Raw genomic sequence first — 13,167 nt, forward strand, 5'->3', positions numbered from 1 at the left:
GATGAGGAATCCTTTGCTCTTTCTCTTCCGTGCAGAGATTTTATGTCCAACCCTATCATCTCACAAGTGAGGAATTATTTTAAACTCAGGTCGCATGGCCTGGCCCAGGTCACTCGACTACATCGAGCCTTGGGTGGGGCTGGGTGGATGAGGAATCCTTTGCTCTTTCTCTTCCGTGCAGAGATTTTTTGTCAGTCTGGCAAACTGTTCCTTCCTTCAGATGATTGCCTTTTATTCTTTAACTTGTGTTTGTTTTGTCAGCTTGTTGGCACGGGGACCCGCCAGGCTGCTGCGGGCCCAGTGGCTGCCCCGCCCTCTGGGCTGGGAATAGCTGACCCCAGAGCTCGCTCACGTGACCGTCACAGCTCCCAGTTCTGTTTCTTGTCCACAGCCGGGTCGGGGCCCTTGTAGGGCTGCTTCTGCGAGGAGCAGAGGTAGGCACCAGTTCTGAAAGTCCGCCGTCGGAACGGCGGGAGGGGACACCAGGCGGGCAGTGAAGTGAATGTGGCAGCTCAGATACCAGGCTCTCCACTCTGGTCCCAGGCTCTTTAAGCAGAGGAAACAGAAAGCGACTGGCCTCAAGTTGTCCCACCCAGTCCCTCCTGAACCTTTCCTTCCTCTGTCCCCTACTTCACAGAAGGCTGCTCTGCCCTTCCTCCCTCTCTGACCTTCCTTCCCCGCTCAATAACAGACCTTTTCCCCTTTCTCTTGCTGATTTAGCAGCACGCTGCAGGGAGTGGAGAGATTAATCAGTGACCGAGAAGCTGTCTTGCGGGGAGCGGTGAACTGTTTGATCAGACAGATCTTTGTAGGACTCAGCCCCAGCAGTTTCTCCTGCTCCCTGCCTGCTGCCCATCCACCTGCTCCTGCCATGGGGAGCCTCGGGGCCTTCCTCTTCCTGCTGGGGGCCCTGGAGGCTGTTGCTGAGATCTGTGGTAAGTAGCCATTGATCACATTCCTTTTCCTCCTGGGTTTCAGGGAGAAATGACTGTCTTTCCAAGACCCTCCTTATCGATCTGGGGAAACAGACTGAGAGGTGCAATGGGGGAATTTATTTACCCCTCTGGGCTTCAAAAACAGTTCGGGTTTATCTGGACTTTAATGTTTGGCCCTTTGTGGTGAGATTAGTTACATGCCTGACTGCACCAAGGCAGTCGGACAAGATCAAGTCAGATTATAGGAGGGGATCATGGGCTCCCCTGTTTATTCAGGTATGTGTTTGTTTATACACCCAGCACCGTGAGCTGTGGCTTCTCTGTGCCTGGCTCAGCATTAGGCTCTGGAGAAAGAACACAGGGTAGGGCCAATTTGATCTCTGTCCTCCTAGAGTTTAAATCCTAGGGAAGGGGGTGGGTAAAAGAAATCAAGTTTAGCTGGGCATGGTGGGACACGCCTGTAATCCCAGCACTCGGAGGCCGAGGCAGGAGTATTGCCGTCATTTTGAGGCCAGCTTGGGCTACATAGTAAGTTCAAAGACAGTCTGAGTTAACTGAGTGAAATCCTGTTTCAAACAAACAAACAACCCCCCCAAAAAGAAATCAAGTTTCCGAATTGTGTTATAGCTGTGCGTGGTGGCGCATGCCTGTAATCCCAGCATCCGGGAGGCTGAGGCAGGAGGATCGCTGTGAGTTCGAGACCAGCCTGGGCTACATAGTGAGTTCCAGGTCAGTCTCAACTACATAGTGAGACCCTGTCTCAAAAAAACCAAAGGTTACGATGAGTGCCGTAGGAAAAGCCAACCTGGAGTGGAATGGAAGTAGACAGTGCCAGGGGACCACCAGTCCAAGAAGGACTTGGGAGACCCCCACGGGAGCTGAGACCCAAAGGAGGAAAATAACCAGTGAGGAATAGAGTGGTGACCACATTCCAGGCAGAGAGGTGAGTGCTCAGAGACTCCACCTCTGCTTGTGTGTTGTGGGCTTGCAGCTCTCAGGACCTCTGGAGACCTCTCTGCCTCGGTGCATAGCTCAGGCTCACTTGCGCACCAAGACAGGCAGGGCGCAGAAAGCAGGCCTTAGCACCCTGACTGCCCACGTCTGTCCTTCCCTCCTTTTACCGAACACATATGTGTCGGGAGGAACCTGAGAGGCAGATGCAGGCATCAGATAAAGAGGTCAAGGCTCAGACAAGCCAAGTAACCTGCTCCAGGTGTTCCAGCTGCACTAGACCTTTGGAAGGCCAAGGTCTTCCCTGGGTACCAGAATCTTCTGGCCTGTGTTCCACAAGGGCAATCGGGCCCCCTCAGCCCTGAGTCCTTGAGTCTTGTCCAAATGGTCCCCAAGGGGGACCAGAGTTGGGCCAGTCACAGCTTCCCCTCCTGCCTACTCGGCCTGCTTGGTCCTCAGACTGACAATCGGCCCGTATGTTCGTTACTTTTCTCTTGGTGCCGAGACAAAAGTTAAGTTCGTAGAGTTTCAGTCCATCATCAGCCGACTCCAAGGCAGGGTGACACACAGGCAGGGCAGAGCAGAAACAGCACAGCATGCACAGGTAGCAAAGGTGACAGGAGGTTTTAACAGCATCTTTCTGCCCCTTTTATCTTGCTCAGATTACCATGATGAGAGCAGTGCCAAACTAGTCACTCACATGCAGAGTTTAGCAGTCACACGCCCTTAACCCCAGCATCGCACATTCCAGATTCACCTACCTCGTCTGTATGGGCTGTGGCGGGGGTGGGGGGGCACATCGGAATACAAACCGTAGCAGCCCGATGGCCTGACCGCATGAGAGTCCCCATCCTTGGGTCCTGAACCTTGAACCGGGACCGAGGTGCAGCCTGCTGCTGCTGAATCCATTATTCGTTCCCAGCCTCATTCCCTCCTTCATAGAATGCACTGAGCACGTTTCCCTGCCTTCCTCCTCGTTGTGATATGGGGATCCCACGGCACCTGCTTTATCCTTAAATCTCTGTGTACCTGTTGACCCGACAGGGATTGCTGCGCCAGTGCGAAAGCAAGTAGGCTCCTCCGCTTGTGAACGCTGGTGCCAGTTAATCCTCAGCTGGCAGAGCTGGGTGCCCTGAGTGCAGGAGGCACCTGAGAACAGGAAGCCATGGTGAGAGTACAGCTTGCTTGCAACCACTTTGTTTGCTTGTTTTTTGAGACAAGGTCTCAATATGTAGCTCAGACTGGCCTTGAACTTGCAGCAATCCTCTTGCCTCAGTGCTGGGATTGCAGTCATGCACCATTATGGCCAGTGTGAGGCCGCTTCCCAGGTTGTTCTTTCTTTTTTTGGGGAGGGGGGGTTGAGACAGGGTCTCACTATGTAGCTGAGACTGCCCTGGAACTCACTATGTAGTCCAGGCTGGTCTCGAACTCACAGAGATCCTCCTGCCTCAGCCTCCCGAGTGCTGGGATGACAGGCGTGCGCCACCACGCCCGGCCGCAGGTTCTTCTTTCTAAAGAAGTTAAACTGTGGTTATTAGCCTCCCTTTACAGCTGCCTCCTTTGCACGTTTAACCCCAGCTGACTCATCATAGTGGAGATCCGAGCCCAGGGTGGGGACAGAGGGCCTCTTCATCATTTTCAGGATGGAGAGGAGAAGAGATGAAGAGAAACAGGTGATCAGATTGTCAAAGACAGAGACAGCAAGAGACAGGGGCTAGAGAAATGGAGACAGAAGCCAGGTTGGGTGGCGCACGCCTGTAATCCCAGAACTCAGGAGGCTGAGGCAAGAGGATTGCCACAAGTTTGAGGCCAGCCCAGGCTACATGGTGGGTTCAAGGCCAGCCTGAACTACACAGTGAGAATCTATCTAAAAAAAACAACAACAAAAAAAGTGGACACAGACCCCGAGAAAAAGCAGTCCTCCCTGGCTCTCTTTATAAAATTAGCTGAGAAACCACCCACATGTTCTGGCCTGGCCTCACACAGCAAAAAACCATTTAGGGCTATACACGAGTGAGTGGTCACCCAATAGTAACAGGTAACTGTGGCTTTTGGGAAAACACGTAAGTTGGTGGGATCCAAACTTAAAGAGATGGGACTGTGTTCTAGGATCCTGGTCCTCTTGCCAGGAAGCCCAGGAGGCAGCAAAACACTTCGCACCAGTTCTTTTCCTTAGTCCTTGGGGGTGGGCAGGCTGTGCGGGGGGTCCCGCCTGGCCTTCTGGGAGGTGGCACAGTGGAGGTCACCACTGTCCGTGGGAAGCTGTAGCTGGCAGTGACTGAAAAGCACTGAGGCAGTAAGAGGGGCAGAAAAGTCCAAAGTGTGTCCATGCCAGCCTACTCCCAGTGACCCTGTGCTGAGCTCAGGTCCCTTTCCCAGGGCAGGAGTAGTTCACGAGAGCTGGGAAATAACCCAGGGTCTTCCACTTCCAGATTATTCCAGTGTCCTGGTAACACAGTTCCAAGTAAATTCCACAGCACAAATGGATCACTGTAGCTGGCCTTACAATCTCAGGCCGTTTTGACTTAAACACGGAGGTAGCATGGCAGGGAAAGCATCATTTTGAGATCCCCATGGAGGAAATTGACCAGACAGCCCTGGTGAACCAGCTAGTGCTTTACAGTGTTTGGAAATCGGATGCATCACAAATGCTGGATGTGGCCGAAGTTCTTGGCTTCTTCCTCGGCTCCGCAGCCTTGTATAAGGCTCAGTGTGACTTCGAACTCCTGTTTCCTCTTTTGTGCAAAGCAACAATGATAGTATCTGCATTGCAGGTCTTCTGTGGGGGCCAAGTGAGATGGGGTGCAGGGCCTGTGGCACAGCACATGGCTTGATGTCCAACCCGTCACTCCTGATGAGCGGGGCAATCGCGTCCTTTTCCCTCAGCCCACCGCCTCTTCCTGCCCCGCTCCAACTGCTCTTTGGAGACATCCGCTTTCCTCCTTTTTTCACCACGTGTCAGAGTAGCCACACAAGTCGGGTGTCCATGTGGGGAGGGTGGGAGTAAGGAGGTTTATTCTTTGGGGAAGGCCCGGGCAAGGTCAACCAGTTGCTTGCTACTGGCCTGGCCGCCCCGCTTATGTGCAGTGTTTTTGTTTTTAAGTCACACCACGGATGGACAGTCAGCTGGTGGTGAAGCTTGGCCAGTCCCTCTTGCCCCGGATGGACCAACTCTCCCGGGAGAACCTGAACCCCAGCATCTATGTGGGCCTGCGCCTCTCCAGCCTGCAGGCTGGGACCAAGGAAGACCTTTACCTGCACAGCCTGAAGCTCGATTATCAGCGGTGCCTCCTCGGGTATTGTTGTACTCTCTCTTCTTTCCCCTTGTTTTGCTCCACATCCTAAGAGACAGAAGATGGTTCTGGCGTGGGCTTTGTCGCCAGACATCAGACAAATTTTGTCTTTTGTGAAGCTTTCTCTGTCTATAGAATGAAGGAGTTGGTAGGACAAAATCAGAGATGCTAGTACAGGACTTTTATGTGGCTATTGCACTTTTTATATCTGAGGCAGACGTCACTAATCCATAACCACATTCATCCTGAGCCAGAAAGCAGCTCTTGACTCTGTTTCCCTCTTGTGCATGAAGCAGCCATCACTAATTCATGACTGTATTCTCCCTCCCGCCCCGTACCAGGAATCAAACTCAGGACCTTGTGCTTGCCTGGCAGGTACAGCACTGCTGAACCAGATTCCCAGCCCCGGGACTGTTCTTGCACTGAGCCCAGAAGCAGCACCTGTCTGTGCTTCCCTTTTGTGCGTGAGGCAGGCATCACTAATCTATGACTATACGCTTTGATCCTTCCTGTGAACGAGGCAGACATCACTAATTCATAACCGCATATTTTCATACTCAGCCCAGAAGCAGCATCTTTCTCTTCTCTTTCCAAGGAGCATTAAGGAAAGGACTGTTGTGGTATTTGAATGAACGCTGAAGAATGAAGAGCATAAGGGTGAAGCATAGCCGAAATACAGGGCACGCCCAGTTTGATCTGAATGCTGGAGAGTTTCTCCTTGAACTTAATCTTTCATCTTTTAAAAAACACCCATGCATGACATATATCTCACAAGAGCATAGCTGGCCACACCTTACTTTTGGATGTTCTGCAAAAAGTTTCCAACTATTAGCATTGTTTTCTACTTTGTGATGTGTGTGGGGTTCCCCAGGCCAGGCTCACCAAAGAGTTAACAGTTCTTTTCTTTTTGGCACCGGGGATCGAACTCAGGTCCTTGCGCTTGCGAGGCAGGCGCCAGAACCACTGAGCTACATCCCCGGCCCTAGGTAACGGTACTATTGGCCTTGTCCTAGGCCTGCCACCAGTGATGACGCCGGTGACTGCCAGACCAAGCCTTCCATGGGCCAGCTGGCCCTCTACATGCTTGCTCTCAGGGCCAACTGCGAGTTCATCGGGGGCCACAAGGGGGACAGGCTGGTGTCACAGCTCAAGTGGTTCTTGGAGGAAGAGAAGAGAGCCATTGGTGAGGGGATACCATCTGCTGGGTATGGAAAGAGGCTAGGAGGGCTTGTCAGGTGATATTCTTGGTGAGAACCAGAACTTTCGATTCCCACACCCCCAGGCCTCTTTCCTGCTCTTTATTCTACCTATCTCACTATGCACCTAGGTGTTCCTGCCTGCTGCAGTGAGCGTGCTGGATCCAGCCTTTCCTGAACCCATCCTGTGCACTCTGTTAGCCAGTCCTGATCTCAGCTACCTAAACTGGACACTCTTCACCTTCTGGGACACCTATATACCTCCTTGACTGCTTACTCCTTAGCTTCACTCACTTTCTGGCCTCCAGACGTTACCCAGCACATAACAGCCAGCGTGAGGCTCTTCAGTATAAATTCTGTCTTGTTAGTGCTGCCTGAATACCACAGGGGCCCCTCACTTTGTTAACAGCCCTCAGGCCCATCCTGTCTGCCCTTTTATCCTCCCTAGGCTCTGCTCTGCTCATCCTCTCACCCACCCTGCTGCGGGCATTGAGCACACTGGCCGCTCGGCACACAAGCCAGGGTCTTCATACATGTTTCCTCCGTCCTCTTCTACCTCATTCCTGCTGTGCTTTTTCCTCTCCTCATCCCCAGTGTTCCTTCCTTGTAGAATTCTGTCCTGATTCCTACCTATTCAAAGACATCTGTCCTGTGACTCCAGGGACCTTGGGCTACACATTCCAGTTACAAGCATGCTCGGGTGGGCAGGAGCTGCATCGCAGTTGGAGGTCCCCGGCCTGCCATGCCCACTGCTACCTCCGAGCTGGTGCCTGATATGCAGTGGGACCTCAGCAAGCACCAGTTGAGGCAGTGAAGCATCTCGTGCTCCGAGGAAAAGCTGTACTGGGGAATGAAAGCAATGGAGTCTCACGGGCTGGGCGCTTGCTGGGAGTGGCAGAGACAACCCCAGAAGGCCTGGTGTACAGCATGCCCACCCCTCGGCCTTCTCCTTTCCAGGGCACAATCACAAAGGCCACCCCCATACCAGCTACTACCAGTATGGCCTGAGCATCCTGGCCCTGTGCGTCCACCAGAAGCTGGTTCACGACAGTGTGGTGGGCAAGCTCCTGTACGCTGTGGAACACGACCACCAGGACCATCTCTCTGTGGGTGAGTGGGCCAAACCCTGCTGTGGCCAGGCCAGCATTCCAGCAGCCATGCACACCCTGGCGGACACTCACCTTTCCCTGAGACCCCTCCCTATCGAATCTCTTAGGAGGGAGACAGGGAGGGAGCCGATGTGGGGGGCATTGACTGTGGTCCTGACCCGAGCTGCAGCACACTCACTGTGGGACCTCCTGAGCCAGTCAGGTGGCCTTGCCTGGAAAATGACCTCCCAGCAGCTAGCAATAACGGATGCCTTACGAGCAAAGGACCTGGCTCCTGCCTGCAGCGACAAAGCTCTGGGCGCGGGGCAATGTTCTCAGCACTGTACAAACCAGGACGTCTGAGAACTACATTCGGGATCTGCTTCCTTGCACGTGACCTTGGGCCACAGTTTCCACTTCTGGTCATTGTCATTCAAGGTCTCTTCTAGGCCTGACATCCTACGAACGTATTCTTTGCACAGGGTGGAGCAGGGTGGAAAAAGTGGAGCGGGTAGTTGTCCGGAGAACAGCATTAGGGCCCTTGCCAGCAAGGAGATTGTACTGCCTCAGAGCTTTGTGGAAATACCACTGTGGAGCCGGATGTGGGAGGCTAAAGCAAGAGGATCACAAGTTCAAGGCCAGCCTGGGTAACTTAGAAAGACTTTGACTTAAATTACAAATGAAAAGGGCCGAGGATGTAGAGCTCAGTGTGAAGGCCCTGGATTCAGTCCCCACTCCCACACACACACAAAGTCAAAAAAGAAAGCCCACCGTGGACATGTGAAAATCCCCAGCAGAGGGTGGAAGGGCTTCAAAACTCCCAGTGCCCAGGCAGCTTCCTGTACCTTAACTTCCGGTTAAGTCAGATGGCATGGGGTAGTCGCTTATTGGTGTTCCTCACTTATCTGACCATGTTGCCCACGACTTCTTCAAGCCTTCCTGTGGCTTCTCACTGCCACAAGGGCTTGAACCCCAAGCCCTGCCCAGCCCCATGTGGCTGTCCAGATCATCACAGGTCCTGTTCCCCCAGACATGGTGGCCATGGCGGGCTTGGCCTTTACCTGTCTGGAGCGCTCCTACTTCAACTCTGATCTGAGACAGCGGATCACCACGGCTCTTGGGACAGTGCGAGAGAAGATCCTGAGGGCCCAGACCCCTGAGGGCTACTTCGGGAATGTCTACAGCACCCCACTGGCACTGCAGGTGGGAAACTGACCCCGAGCCCTGGCCGTCCTTGGGGGCAGGGTCGCCTGTAATGGGGAGTGTGCTGGTCCAGGGGAGGAAGATCTGGCTCCTCCTGCTCCCTGACTCACCATCTCCGTCTTCACCCTGTCTGTCACAGTTGCTAACGTCCTCCCCCATGTCTGGGCTGGGGCTGGGCGCCGCGTGCCTTAAGGCGGGGACAGCTCTGCTGGCCATCGTGCAGGATGGAGCCTTCCAGAATGCTCTCACGATTTCCCAGCTGTTGCCTGTCTTGAACCACAAGACCTACGTGGATCTCATCTTCCCAGACTGCCAGGCACCAAGGGGTAACCAAGCTCTTTACAGTTTGCTGAATGCCAGTTGATGTCTGCATGTCCCCGTGAGGGGAGGTTCCTTGGTCAGAGCTTCTGCCATGGGTGTCCAGCCTTTTGGCTTGCCTAGGCTTCCTTGAGTGAAGAGAGTCTGTCCTGGGCTGCATATAAATATAGAACATAGTTAATGTCTACCAGTAACAAAACTTCCTTGTTAACTTTTAACTTATTAAATTATTTTACACGTACACAGAAGCCCAAGTTTAATAACTAAAGAAGAATTCATATGTGTCTGCTTAATAATGGTAAACACTGTCTTCACAGACACACACATGTGAACAGGTTGAGATACTATCATCGGTGATCGCTGGGTTTCAGTCACAGGGTCAAACAAGCACATGTGACTTCTTTTTATTTTTTTGGTACCAACTTGGGTCCTTGCGCTTGACAGGCAGGCGGCAGAACCACTGAGCTATATCCCCAGCCCTAGCACATGTAACTTTTGATACAAGCTAGGTCGGATTTCACTGACTCTGTGTGGTGGGCAGAGAAAGCAGAGTTAGACCTGCACTGAACCCTGCCTGAGACGGCATTTCTGTGGAATCCTGTGCAGTGAGTCACGCAGAGTGTCCCTAAAGGTCACATAATAATCTTGAAAGTTTGCGGTGTTTGCTAGGAGGCTTCAGTAGCTGCCGAGGACCACACGTGGCCCATGGGCCATGGGTTGGATGTACCTGCAGGTATTAATGGCATGGGGACAAAGACACCAAGTGGAGAGCTGAAGGTGGGCCTCCTTTGTGGTATCCGGAGCAGAAATGTGTGAATAATGCGTAAATGAATTAATGAATCAGTGAGGGTAGACAGACACCTTCTTGTTAACTCTGTTACACAACAAGCCTCAGTTAGTAGCATTGAATCAGGGGTCATCTAAAATAAGCTGGGTGTGGTGGTACACATCCGTGATCCCAGCACTCTGGGAGGCTGAAGGAGGAGGATCATAAACTCAAACCCAACCTGGGAGAGCTGAGGATTTAGCTCAGTGGTTCTGCCACCTGCCTCGCAAGCCCAAGGTCCAGAGTTCAATTCCTGGTACAAAAAAACAGAACAAAAAAGTAATAATAATAGTAGTGATGTTTTTGTGCTCACTTCGGCAGCACATTGGGCGCCTGAGTGGTTTAGCAACACTATGTCTTTAAAAAAAATCAGAAAGGGCTGATGATGTAAAAATGTTGCTCAGGGTGAAGACCCTGGGTTCCATCTCCAGTGCCACAAGAAAAAGAGAGAAAGACCTGAGCGTGGTGGCCTGTAGTCCCAGCACTCAGGAGGCTGAGGCAGGAGATTGCCTCAAGTTAGAGGTCAGCCTGGACTCATAATGAGTTCCAGGCTAACCTTAACTATGTAGCAAGACCCTGTCTCTAAAGAGAGAGAGAGAGAGAGAGAGAGAGAGAGAGAAGCGAAGAGAAAGGGGAGAGGAAAGAAGAGAGAAAGCAGACAAGCAGGAAAGAAAAGGAAAGCCAGGGAGGCTGAGACAGAAGAATCACCACAAGTTTGAGGCCAGCCTGGGCTACATAGTGAGTTCAAGGTCAGCCTGAACTACAAAGGGAGACCCTGGAAGGAGAGGGAGGGAGGGAGAGAGAGATTTGAAGAGGTGAATTGGATTCGCCAGTGGAAAAGGGAGATCAGAGCAGAGAGGGCGGCAAGGTCAAAGGCACAAAGAGGGAAAGACTGGAGCGACGTTTTGCAAAAGAGGGGGGGAATGAGTAGGAGAGGTAGGCAGAAGAATGGAAAAGAGCTGAAGGCCGGGGGCAGAGCTCAGTGACAGTGCTTGCCCGGCACGCTCAAGGCCCTGAGTTTGGTCCACAGCACTGCACAATAGAAAAGAAAATAATAAAATAAAATGAGGTGAGACCATCGGAAGTGACAGGAACGAATCAAGTGTTCCAGGGTACAATGCGACAGAGAAGTGGGAAGGAGACGCCAGAAGCAGAGAAAAGAGCAAGGAACCTGACCTCGGGAGGTGGAGGGACGTGGAGGCAGAGACACGAGAGAGGCTGGGGTTTCGGCTGAGCTGTCATGACGTTGACTGAGCTTAGGACCCGGGAAAGGACGGGGTCCAGACGGGCCACGGGACTCGCATCCTGCCTGCCTGTCCTCACACCCACTGCCCCTTCCTCTCTCCCTGGCACAGCCCTGTTGGTACGAGCTCCTGAGGACCTCTCATCGAGCCACACCCCAGAGGTCATCAGCGTCACGCTGAAGGTCCCCAGCATCCTGCCGCCGTACACACGGGCAGTCTCGGTTTCGGCGGGGTCCTCCTTGGAAGACGTGCTGAAGAAGGCTCAGGAGCTAGGAGGATTCACGTGAGACCCCACCTCCCTGCCCGCACTCCCTTCAACCCCACAAACCTGAAATGGGGTCACGGAGAGGACCGGGGACAGAGAACAAGAGATTCCCTTGGGAGAGGCGCTGCCCACCCCCTTCAGCACTCTCTTCTGGAGCTTGCTGTCATGGAAACGGGAACCAGGGGTCAGCATTGTCATTAAGAGAGCAGGTTCCAGGGGCAGAGCCCCTGCACCGGAACTCAGCTCCTCCGCTCTCCAGCTAGGGTTCCCAAAGCTCAGTGAGGATATCAGGTGTGCTCCCTTCCTCACGGGGTCGATAGGAGGAGTCCAGGAATGAGTGCACTTGGAGATCTTGGCAAAGGCCTTTCCTACGTTCAGGGTCCAGGTCAGGATCCAGCATGTACTGCGTACTCAGTACAGGTCAGCGAACGCCTGTGATCCAGCATTCCGGAAGCTGAGTCAGGGGGATCGCTGCAAATTCTAGGCCAGCCTGGGCTACAGAGTGAATTCAAGGCCAGCCTGAATCACAGAGTGAGACCCTGTCTCAAAAAAGAGAGAAAAAAAAGAATTTTTAGTGTCAAATAACCTCAGCCAGGAATTGTGGCAAATGCTTTTAATCCCAGTACTCTGGGAGGCTAGGGCAGGAGGATCACAAATTTGAGCCCAGCAATTTAGTAAGAGCCCCCCTGACTCAAAATAAAAACTAAGAAAAGGGCTGGGGATGTAGCTCAGTGCCAAGGCCTTGTGTTCAGTCTCCAGTACCGGAAAACAAACAAAACCTTGCTTCTCTCCATGAGATTTGACCAGTCTGAAAAAGCGAGTCTAGATCACCACTCGGTCAGGCCCATCCACGCCTAAGTGAGGTGAGTGTGATTCTCGTGAGGAAAGATTCTGCCTCAGAGAAGTTGAGTGCCTTTCATCGGGTCACCTCTTCCTTGACTTCTCTAGAAAGATGTGCCTCAGTTTGAGAGGACCCCAATTTCTGCCCCAACCAGAATTCCCAGAGAAAAGCATCCTGCAGCCCAGGAGGCACCTTGAGGTCTGGGCCAGGACTCTCAAACCAGAGATATTTGAAGACCCCTTTAAAGGACAAAATTTCTTCCAAGGATGGGCATGGAGTCATCGCAGGCCTTTAATCTCAGCACTCAGGCAGCTGAGGCAAGAGGATCCCATGCGTTCAGGGCCAGCCTGGCCTACAGAGTGAGACCTTAGGGCCAGGGATTTAGCTCAATGGTGCGGTCGCCTGCCTCACAAGCAGGAGATCCTGAGTTCGATCCCCAAAAATCCAAAAAACCAAAACAACATCATAGCGAGACCTTGTCCCAGACAAACAAATTCTCCCAGACCCCGGGTTAAGTTACTTCTTCTCCGGTTTGACTTGGATGTATACTAATAGGTTTACTAAGTATCAAGTCCTTTCTCTTTCTTTCTCTAGACAGCTGTAAATCCTAAACAGCTCTGCAAATCAAATAGAAAGAAATGTTTAAAAGCCAGTGACATTTAGCAAGGACCATCTGTGTGCGTTTAGGCTTCCATTGCCAGGCCCAGTGGTCTTAGCCTTGAGCCACCACCATTCAGGCTGCCGCTGCTCCCCAGGCTCCTCCCCGGCCCAGACCCTGCTCACTGTCAGGCCCTCTCCCCGGTTCTCTGCCGGCTCCGTCTCCCGTGGTGCACAGAGTGGCATCGCTGGGTGCCAGCGCAGTCCCTGGCAGCCACTCACACATGCCGAGCACAGCCCAGTCCAGCAGACGTGGAAACTACCCGGAGCCCACTAGTACCTGTGTTTAGGTATCGTCACCAAAAGGAAAAACATACAGTGTCGCTTTTTTTTTTTTTTTTTTTTTTTTT

At 52.6% G+C, this 13,167-nt stretch overlaps 1 protein-coding gene across 2 annotated transcripts in view; it reads left to right on the forward strand.

Moving 5' to 3' along the window:
• Positions 1-341: 341 nt before the first annotated feature.
• Positions 342-13,167, forward strand: part of Tcn2 (transcobalamin 2) — a 17,134-nt gene continuing 4,308 nt past the window's right edge. The window contains exons 1-8 of one of the 2 annotated variants that reach the window (XM_010603800.2): positions 342-434; positions 721-935; positions 4,990-5,182; positions 6,193-6,362; positions 7,333-7,485; positions 8,494-8,666; positions 8,806-8,992; positions 11,166-11,337. In XM_010603800.2, the coding sequence (XP_010602102.1) occupies positions 872-935; positions 4,990-5,182; positions 6,193-6,362; positions 7,333-7,485; positions 8,494-8,666; positions 8,806-8,992; positions 11,166-11,337 (1,112 nt within the window). In that variant the 5' untranslated portion in view covers positions 342-434; positions 721-871. The remainder of the gene's footprint in view (positions 435-720; positions 936-4,989; positions 5,183-6,192; positions 6,363-7,332; positions 7,486-8,493; positions 8,667-8,805; positions 8,993-11,165; positions 11,338-13,167) is intronic. The other variant, XM_010603801.3, reaches the window with a different exon arrangement.

The sequence above is a fragment of the Fukomys damarensis genome, unplaced genomic scaffold (assembly GCF_012274545.1).
Source record: "Fukomys damarensis isolate Sample0158 unplaced genomic scaffold, DMR_v1.0_HiC HiC_scaffold_12, whole genome shotgun sequence".
Lineage (NCBI taxonomy): Eukaryota > Metazoa > Chordata > Mammalia > Rodentia > Bathyergidae > Fukomys > Fukomys damarensis.